Source organism: Aedes aegypti, chromosome 3, assembly GCF_002204515.2.
Source record: "Aedes aegypti strain LVP_AGWG chromosome 3, AaegL5.0 Primary Assembly, whole genome shotgun sequence".
Classification (NCBI taxonomy): domain Eukaryota; kingdom Metazoa; phylum Arthropoda; class Insecta; order Diptera; family Culicidae; genus Aedes; species Aedes aegypti.
The window spans coordinates 113748621-113758761 of record NC_035109.1 but is presented as its reverse complement, the minus strand read 5'-3'; the positions used below and the strand labels follow the sequence as shown (position 1 = coordinate 113758761).

The 10141-nt window shown below is 38.7% G+C and overlaps 1 protein-coding gene across 1 annotated transcript; it reads left to right on the top strand.

Annotated features, from left to right (window-relative positions):
- Positions 1-227: 227 nt before the first annotated feature.
- On the top strand, positions 228-1435 carry LOC110678109 (phosphatidylinositol-glycan biosynthesis class W protein-like). The gene is given in 1 exon segment (XM_021850712.1): positions 228-1435. A coding segment is annotated over 1 exon segment (1191 nt). The 5' UTR covers positions 228-244.
- The last annotated feature ends 8706 nt before the right edge of the window (positions 1436-10141 follow it).

The following is a 10141-nucleotide window of genomic DNA, read 5'->3' as shown; positions in this document are numbered from 1 at the left end:
TGACTCGTCTGTATTCATTGTCGATCGAAGCAAGCATGCATATTTCAGACGTCACCCATCGACTCCCATAGTAATCCAGTCACATAGAGTGACAAATGTCGAAAAACTCGAGTGACAGAGCTGAGTCGAGCAAATTTCTCGGTCGACAGTGACTCCAGTCGAGTCATTTTGATCGACTCGACTTATAAAATAGACCTCTTAATCATAAAATAGTTCAAACCCGTAACTCCCGTCGAGCGGAAACATGGACCCGCTTGAGTACAAAGCCCTACACGAAAGTTCCATGCAGAACAACAACGACACCTCGGCGCTGAACGTTTTCCTGCACATCGTTCTGTCGTATTTTACCATCGTCCACTCCGTCCAGCTCCTTTCCGTGGCATCGACCGCCCACATTACCGGCCGGTTCGCCATGGAGTTTTTACTGGTAGTGTTGCCCTTGCTCCTGATGGTCACCGTTCTGCACCAGCTGGTGGTCAACATTGCAGCGACATTGACCCTGGTAACCGGAATTTCCGTCGTGCACCAGATGAAGAACAAAACCCACCTGACGCCGTTTGTGCAGATACCGGGAAGGCGGCCGCAGTTCATGAGTGCCACCCGGGCCCTAATAAACCTGATGACGACCGTATGCATCGTGGCGGTGGACTTCCGGATATTTTCGCGGGATTGGGCCAAGACGGAGACGTTCGGGTTTGGGGTGATGGATGTTGGGGTGGGATTGTATGTTTTCAGCAATGAAATCGTGTACAAGGCTAATCCGGAACGGAGATCGAATTAAACTAGAGTGAAGGACGTCCTGGTGGGATGTCTGCCGTTGTGCGTGCTGGGAGTAGCTCGATTCTTCGTGACGCAGGAGATCGATTATTAACAGCACTTGTCGGAATACGGCGTCCATTGGAACTTTTTCCTTACCCTGGCGATCGTGAAATTCTGCGGAACACTGATCATGGACGCAGTGAAGGAACCGGAGATAGCCAAGATCATTGCCATAACGGTGCTGTGCTGCCACGAGATGATGTTGCACCTTGACAAGTCGCGTTACGTTCTGAACGAAGAAATAGGACGAGTAAATTTCTTGGATGCCAATCGGGAAGGTCTGGCATCGGTTCCAGGGTACGTGGCCTTGTATCTGGCTTCAACATACATCGGCTCGGTTATGCGGCCATCGGTGGAGATCCGACAGGCGATTAAGCTGAGTATCATTGCTGGAGTCTGCTGGAAGATGATCGACGTTTGCGAGGATATGTTCGGAGTTTCCCGACGATTGGCCAACATGGGATACGTTTTCTGGATCCTGTCTATCGGGTCGACGATGAGTGTGCCGTTTCTTGTTGCTCGAGATCTACTTTTACTAGACGTGAGATTCGAGGAACCGACAACGCACCCAATACTACCAGATGGACTTCAAAACAAATACAGTGAAAATTGTTGACAGCTCGATCAACAATTCAAAAACATAGCTTACTAAGATCACGCTATAATATGTGAAGTCAAGAACCGGTAAAATCGAATCACCCCTTGCAGTTTTATAGCCAGCGTAAAAAGCTGGATACCGTAATCCGGGGTAACATTGATCAGCGGGGTAACATTGATCGGGATGACTCATCTTGTTAAACGTTCAAATAAAGATTTATTGATGAAACATTTTCGAACCATGAATGGTGCCTCTCTTTCGTATATTCATAAGCTAATAATAATTAAGGTTTTTGCCAAAATTGCGTTTAGTTCATGCGCAAATTTGTCAACTTTTTGAAACAATGATTTCTATCATTTTCACTGACACTACCGAAAATTCATGTCTCACATGAGTTCTGCAGACGATGTGATCAAGGAAAATGCGGTTCTTACTAAAAATGGCATCGCCGAAAATGATTCCGTTGTCAAATCTTTCATAAGTTTATTCAATTAGGCAACATTAACTAAGGCGGCATCCATTTATTACGTAACGCTAAAATTGGAAATTGTTGACCCCCTCCCCCCCCCTACGTAACCTTTTTTGTATGAATTTTTTTTAAATTTTTGTATGAGCCGTAACGCTTGAGTCTACTCCCCCCTCCCCCTAGAGCGTTACGTAATTTGTGGATGCCGCCTAATTACTATTACGAATGTAGAATTTCCTGAGGAAATTGCCTACTTTTAGGCGTATTCCGCGGTTCAAGGTGTTTTTAATTTTGAAATAACTCAAAAAGTAAATGACTTGTAAGAGTTTGGTCTTCATATTCGGCTTCAGGGGCCCTGGTTTTAGTAAGTAACGACATTTCCAATATTAGCGAACGTTGTTTACTTGGGTGATCAATGTTACCCCATATCAGCTGAATCAAAAAATCACTTAAAACATTTATTTAAACATGTTTAAATCTTTCGAAAAACAAAATAAAATACATAGTTAGGAGCGGTGGGTGCCAGTACTTGTTTTAAAAATATGAAACTTGTAACATTTGTATTGTGAAATGAAAAATTTAGGAAAAACTAAAAAAAATGATCAATGTTACCCCGGATTACGGTACTTACATTACAGTGCTAGCGTGTTTGGAACATTTCTCAAAATTTTTCCATAGTAATTTCCATATAAACCTACATTGTCTTTGGGCCACCTTTAAATCACCACCTAGAAAGCTCAAAATTTCACAGTACACTATTTTTATGGTAAGGATGGTAAGAAACATATGGGAGATAGGATTTTCAAACAATTTAAAATTTGAATCGCCCTAATGTACATATGTATGGATGTTTGTTTTTTTTTTTTTATTTATAGTAGGGCACAAATAAGCTTCAAAAGCACACAATGATGGAGACGAATCAGCCACAGGCTGAAAGTCTCGATAATAGAGATAATAATAATAAGTTTCAAAAGCCTGGTCTGTTGTGTATTGGCACGGTGTGGGACTCACATTAGGCGTGCTTAACCACTACAAAAATTTCCCTACTGCTCCTGTGCCTCGATCAGGCAACTTCTGTACAAACATTCCTTGCACCGGATCCTATTTTTAATATACTAAGCTAAACAAAGACTAACATTTGTTCTCCTGTGACATAAGATATATTTTAATATGACAAATAAAACTTAATAGCGGATTTTGGGGCAAGTAAATTTTTCTCTATATTTGTCCAAAGTTTATCAAATCCTCCATTTTAGCCTCATGATGTTAGTTTCTAATTTTTTCATAAGCACTGCACAGTGGTCCAGGAATCAGTTTTACGCGGAAAGATGAATTTTGAGCTTTAGAATGAAACATTAGACAAAAACGGTCTTCTACAAAGTTGTTTGTATTAGTAAGGTCCTTTGTTTGGTGTTATTGAACATTAGGGTGGACCACATTTTCATAGAAATTGTGTAACTAACTTTCTTATTTGTAGAAATTATATTATACATGCTTCAGCAAAGTTGTAGACCATTCAATTTTAAGCAACTTTGCCAAAAAAAGTTAAATTGACCGATTTAGAGCTATTTTCCTACGGTGACATAGGGTGGTCCGAACAAAATTGGTTTTCTGGCTCTAGAGTTTTCAATTCAAATTTCTCATCAAAGTAGTCTATGAAACACTTTTAGAACTTTGAAAAATGCGTAGTTTGGTGAGTGAAGAAACTCGTTATCTCTTTCCGTTTGGGAGTTATTGTTGTTTTTCTCTCAAAAACATGCCTACTTTGATTGTGAATATTTTTGATTGGGGCAAACATAAAAAATATCTTTTGACGGCATTCAAAAGACAAAATAAAATTGTATATTATATCAAAAAATTACAAATGTGTTATTTTTGTAACTCTAATAAAAGGCCCTTAAAAACAAATGATTTTAAGCAGAAAAACTTCAATAACTTTTGCACTAAAAAAGATATCATCAATCTTTTTGCATGAAAATTTGCGTTTTGTTAAGTTCTAAAAGTCGTTCATAGACCGCTTTGACGAGAAATCTGAAATAAGAAAGATAGGGCTTTAAAACTATTTTGAAGATTTTCATAGTATGTATTTCTTTATTATTTTGCATTTTGAGCATGAAAATAAAATTTTAGACAAAAATGATCTTCTACAAAATTGTTTATAAAAATGTAGGCTTTCATACTGAGTCATTCAAAACTAGGGTGGTCCACAATTTCACACAAGTCATATAATCAACTTTTTTATTTGCAAAAATACTGGTATATACTCTTAGGCAAAGCGGTAGAACTTGGAATTTTGACCAACTTTGCCAAAAAAAGTTTTTCTGTAGCTCAAAATTTGACCAATCTAGAGCATTTTTTCCTAATCATCAAAGGGTGGTCCAACAAAAATCAGTTTTTCAATTCTAGTGTTTTTAATATTAGTTTCTCGTCAAAGTCGTCTATGAACGACTTTTAGAACTTAACAAAACGCAAATTTTCATGCAAAAAGATTGATGATATCTTTTTTAGTTCAAAAGTTATTAAAGTTTTTCTGCTTAAAAGCATTTGTTTTTAAGGGCATTTTGTTAGAGTTACAAAAATAACACATTTGTAATTTTTTGATATAATATACAATTTTATTTTGTCTTTTGAATGCCGTCAAAAGATATTTTTTATGTTTGCCCCAATCAGAAATATTCACAATCAAAGTAGGCATGTTTTTGAGAGAAAAACAATAATAACTCCCAATCGGAAAGAGATAGCAAGTTTCTTCACTCACCAAACTACGCATTTTTCAAAGCTCTAAAAGTGTTTCATAGACTACTTTGATGAGAAATTTGAATTGAAAACTCTAGAGCCAGAAAACCAATTTTGTTCGGACCACCCTATGTCACCGTAGTAAAATAGCTCTAAATCGGTCAATTTAAGAGATATAAAAAAACTTTTTTTGGCAAAGTTGCTTGAAATTGAATGGTCTACAACTTTGCTGAAGCATGTATAGTATAATTTCTACAAATAAGAAAGTTAGTTACACAATTTCTATGAAAATGTGGTCCACCCTAATTTTAAATAACACCAAACAAAGGACCTTACTAATACAAACAACTTTGTAGAAGACCGTTTTTGTCTAATGTTTCATTCTAAAGCTCAAAATTCATCTTTCCGCGTAAAACTGATTCCTGGACCATAGTGCACTGTGCCATTAAGTTGGGGGCTGTCCATTAATTATGTAAGGGTTTATAGGGGGAGGGGGGATTTGAGATTTCTTACGTGCCATACAATTTATTTTTAATTTTCATACAAAAAATCTTACCATGGGGGGAGGGGGGTTTGAAAAACCCCAAAAATTGTCTTACGTAATTAATGGATCGCCTCTTGGATATTAAGTTTGACTCAATGGTTTGTATTATTTGAACTTCTGCCAGAATTATAACGAACCTTTCTATTGTGAACAATAAAACTGAGTTCTGACAGAGTTTTACGATCTGCTTTATGATTAAATCATTTTTGACGGCCAGAGCTCTCGTGCGTGAGTTTTTCAAAGCAGATCTCAAATGATTTTGCTGCTCTGGCGGCAGATTTTAATGATCGATATTTGACTGTCAGTCTACAAACACTGTTTGTTCAATAGATCAAGAGCCATCTAAGGTGCAAAACAGTGCAAACATTCATCCGCTATATGTTGTTATTCACAAATTGTCTAATCTTCTGTATCTGAAGTCCTTGATAGCTAAAATCTTGGTGTTTTACCAAACAGTTCCGAGTTCCAATATATGTCTGATAGTGATATAATTGATTCAAATTTTGTTCTCGAACAGTCACTAGTGACTTTTCCAGAGATCTTCTATTTCAAAAACAGCTTGAAGTTTGGTTTTTCGGTAAATAATTTTAGATGGGTGAAATCTACATGATAGGGTTTAAGTTAGTTTTAATTTGGTTTGTTTAGAGGCACTGCCTTATTTTTCTAGGAAAATTTCTTCAGAAAAATCATCAGAAGCTGGAATGTCGGTCCTGTAGGATGTTTTTTACGATTCATCTGATGAACTATTTCATGAAAACTATGTAACGAATGTTTCAGGTTCAAGACCAGCAGCAGCTTAAGCGCCACTCACCAAAAGTGAGGCTGCTGAGGCTGTTAATGGCCCGGCAAAGGCTCTTATCTAGGGCGGGTTGAATTTCTCCCTCAAACACCGATCACACCTAAGTTGGTTGGCTTCAAAGTGCGCCCAACTGAACTAACCAAATTATGAAAATATATACAAAAGGTTTAAACTAATTCAATACGCAAAGTAATAAAGCTAAATGAGACCAATTATTTACATTTGTTTGGTAATTCAAATCGTATAACTCGTCAACTTTCGAAATAGGGTCGGCCTAGCGTTTTCGAGTCCCGTTTATTGCGGTTTAAAAGAGTAAACATAGACCTAAACTTGCTTGAAAGTGACGTCACCCAATTTGGTTTAAATCCTAAAGCTATTATTTTTGGTTTTACAAACTAAAAAGAAAAAATGTACAAATAAAATCTCTGACCTTTCTATCAGCAAACCTGCCGGGTGTTAGCTGTATCCCAGAAATCCTCCAATCCACTGATGAGGTCACTCCAACGGCGATAATCGTCCCACGTGATCTCCTTTCCACTTGATCGCATGCGCATGTAAAAGTGCAATTCCCAAAATCGATTCGAGCCTTCGCAACTAACTTGCTCACGTACCGATCAAATCGTTGGTCGCCTACTCCCTTAGCAGTACGGAAAGTTGTCACTTCTCACCTGCAGATGGTACACTCAAAAGCTTCGGTGCCTCGTGTCTCTTTCGTGCGATGTTTCGAGAGCGACAGGGAGCTTGCGACGAGCGTGGTGAGCGAGTTGCTGATGCGACACAAGATGACGCGAAGAGCTTTCGAATGTTGCACGCTGGCCAACCGCTCGCAATAGAGTTCGCTAGGGTGGTTCGACTCGAAGACGGGTAATTCCAGTCAAGCTTGCTTCGGTTGAATACGCACTTCACAACCTAGCATAAACGCCCGCAATGACCAGCGGGATTCACCTGGTCATTCGATATTTCGATATTAATTCAAAATACATTAAGTTTAACAGAAAATTCACCTTATTCGATGTAATTGGGAATTCAATTTACTGAAAAGGTGAATTTCAAAATGCCGTTCTTGGCACTGTTTTTTTTTTCTAAGGAGGATTATTTAAATTAATGAAATATTAGCACATTTAATTTTATAGAAATTTCACCTGCACTACCAGAAAAGTTGTAGGAACTTTTAACTGTTTACACAATGTTCACTTGGATTTGATATGAGTTCTTCAACTATTCAACTCTTCGTTCAAATTTTAATAGCTTTTCTTTTAAAATTAGATTTCGAATCGTTGACATATCGCACGAGAATAAAATGTCCGCAGCAAAATTTCACTTTTTATAAAATCCCCCCAATTGCGTACCTATTTTTGTTTGAACGCAATTTAGAAACACCCCATCTCATTTTGCCTTACTCATTTATATTTTTCCGATCTCGCTCTACCTTTTTGCGATGTATAATCCTATTGCCCATTGCACGGTGACGTCATCAGAAATTCACTCTCTCCCTCCTCCGGGAAATCTGAAAACAACGGTGCCAGTTCCTGTCAAAGTTGACAGGTACTGGCACCATTGTTTTCAAGTTTCGTTGAAGAGCGAAAGAGAGAGAATTTCGCCGTGAAATGCCTAATACATGCAGGTAGCAGATTTCCGTTTGCAGCCCAAATTAGTTCAAATAGGTTCTTTAAATTTGTCTTTTGGTCAGCTAAATGAGAGCCTGTGGAGGCTCTCACCGGTTATTTGAAACGATCAATCGGAGTTTTTGAATTTCAAAGCTTTAGATGTCTCTACTAAAACGGGAGATGGCGCATGTGTTGCGGAAGGGTCTAAATTTATAGAAGCTTTGGTTACACTGTTAATTTTATTAACGGTGATCAAGATCCATGTTTAAATTTATTGTTACAACTAAAAATATTTTCAGAATAGTATTTTTTGTTCCGGTTATGCATAATGAAGAAACATATTAATACTCAGGTATGTTAATAATTAAGTTTCCATAATCGGGAAATTTGCAGTGAAATGCTGCCGTTATACGCATAATTGTTCCATGTTGCTTTTTGTGCATTTAGACTTTTTGTCATCAAACAGTTTATTTTTACGTATAGTTTTGGAAAACACTTACCAAAAATTAACTTTGTTCGGAAACTCAACGAAAAGCAAGCCAAGTCAAAATGTTGAATTTCCACGAATAACTGTCCCACTTCTGCATTTTTACGCATAACTGTCACACTATACAATTCGCTGCGCTGATCTCGATCAAAATATTCAGTAGGCAGTTTTTAATTAGCTGGTGTTAGGGAAAACCGTTTTGAACATCTTCTTACGTTGGCTTTACGTGGCTCCACATGGGGAACACAACCTGTTTTATGTGTTTGTATTCATGCGACCCTGACGTCAAATTTTATTGAAATTTTCAATAAAAAATATTAAGTCCCATCCGCTTTTCAAAGATTTTCAGTTTAATTTTCAGGGTCGATCACAAAATTCTTCTAGTTTTTGGAAGCGCGGTCATCGATTAGAACTTTACCGTAATTTTGGATTCATCACGGGGAGTACTTAGGTGACCACTTCAATTTCGAGTCCATGGCTCGCGACAAATCAACTTCATGATTTAGCAAACCAATTCTAAACAAAAATAGTTCGACCGTTTTTAGATGACTTGGCCACATGCTGTGTTGTTCTGAATACCGGTTCACTGGTGGAAGTGGCCATTATATTGGCGAATCTGAAACCTGGCTGGCAATATATTAGTTTTCATGAATTTGCAAATTAAGGCTGCTTGGGCACGTCAGGAGTTAATCATCAATATTAACCTCCTTTTCCCGAGCAGCCTAGATAGCCGCGTAGTGTCGGTAGCGGTTGTTTCAACTGGCTAAGAATTAACACTACGGACTGCCTGTTCCGGTGGTAAAAGTCCACCTCACAGGTGACCCCTAATTTATGGTGTGATGCGTACCGTGCCTAAGAATGAATGGTTAGGGGGGTCTAAATAAAACCTAACCGCAAACGGAGCCTGTGGGGTACCAGGGCGCCCTCCACAGTATTGAGTCCTTCCTGTGCTACCCGGAGCAATGGTGCAGGTGACCTTGTGTTTCTCCGAGATAATCGGCTGCCCTTCTTCAGTCTCTATCTTGAGGCTTAATAAGGGTGGGATTATGAATATGTTGACCTTTAATTTAAAGTATCACCTATATGGATTCGCATTATGCGTTTTACACAGTGTATTCTGTGCTCTTTCGCCTTTGGCGACTTTAAATAGATACCGATCTGGTTTTTTCGTTGCTGGTCTTTTTCGTGCTGAGATTGCAAAAAGCTTAATCCTGCCTAGTTTGGGTAGTGGCTACGGTTAGGTTAGCTCAGATCAATCTTCAGCATAAAAGAACAGCAACGATCAATCTTTGCAGACTCATGCAAAATGGTGCAGCCCAAGTGGCGCTAGTTCAAGAACCCTACTTTCGTAGAGGGAACTTCTATCTAGGTAACCTTATGGACCCAGTTTTTGCTACTTTCAGCAAACTTGAAATGACAAACTCGCGCTCCATGCCCCGCGCATGCGTGCTCGTTAATAAAGCAATCGTTGCTACACTCATTTCTGAGTTAACTACCAGAGATGCATGTGCTGTCACAATCGATGTTTCTGTTGGTGACCTCAACAGGAAATACGTCTATTGTTCGGTATATTTACCACATGATGAACCATCCCCAACGGATGACTTCAAACGAGTTGTCGTACACTGCGTAACAAAAGGCCTTCCGCTGATTGTGGGCAGTGATGCCAATGCTCATCACATCATCTGGGGCAGCTCGGATATCAATTTGAGAGGCTCCAGTCTGATGGAATACTTAAGTAGTACAGACCTTGGATTACTTAACATAGGCAATCGCCCAACCTTCATGGTTTCTAATAGAGAAGAAGTGTTAGACATAACGCTCTGCTCGAATAGAATCAGTCACGAGTTGACGAATTGGCATGTATCAGATGAGGAATCATTATCTGATCATCGCTACATCTTCTTTGAACATTCAAATGTAACTGCGCAGACTTTGCGTTTTAGGAATCCCCGGTCAACAAACTGGGAACTCTACATTGAATTGGTTGCGACCAAATTTCATGGATATTCTCCGTCCATTGAAAATCCAAGTGATCTGGATGATGCCGTTGATACTACAACATCCTACATTATGGAAGCTTTT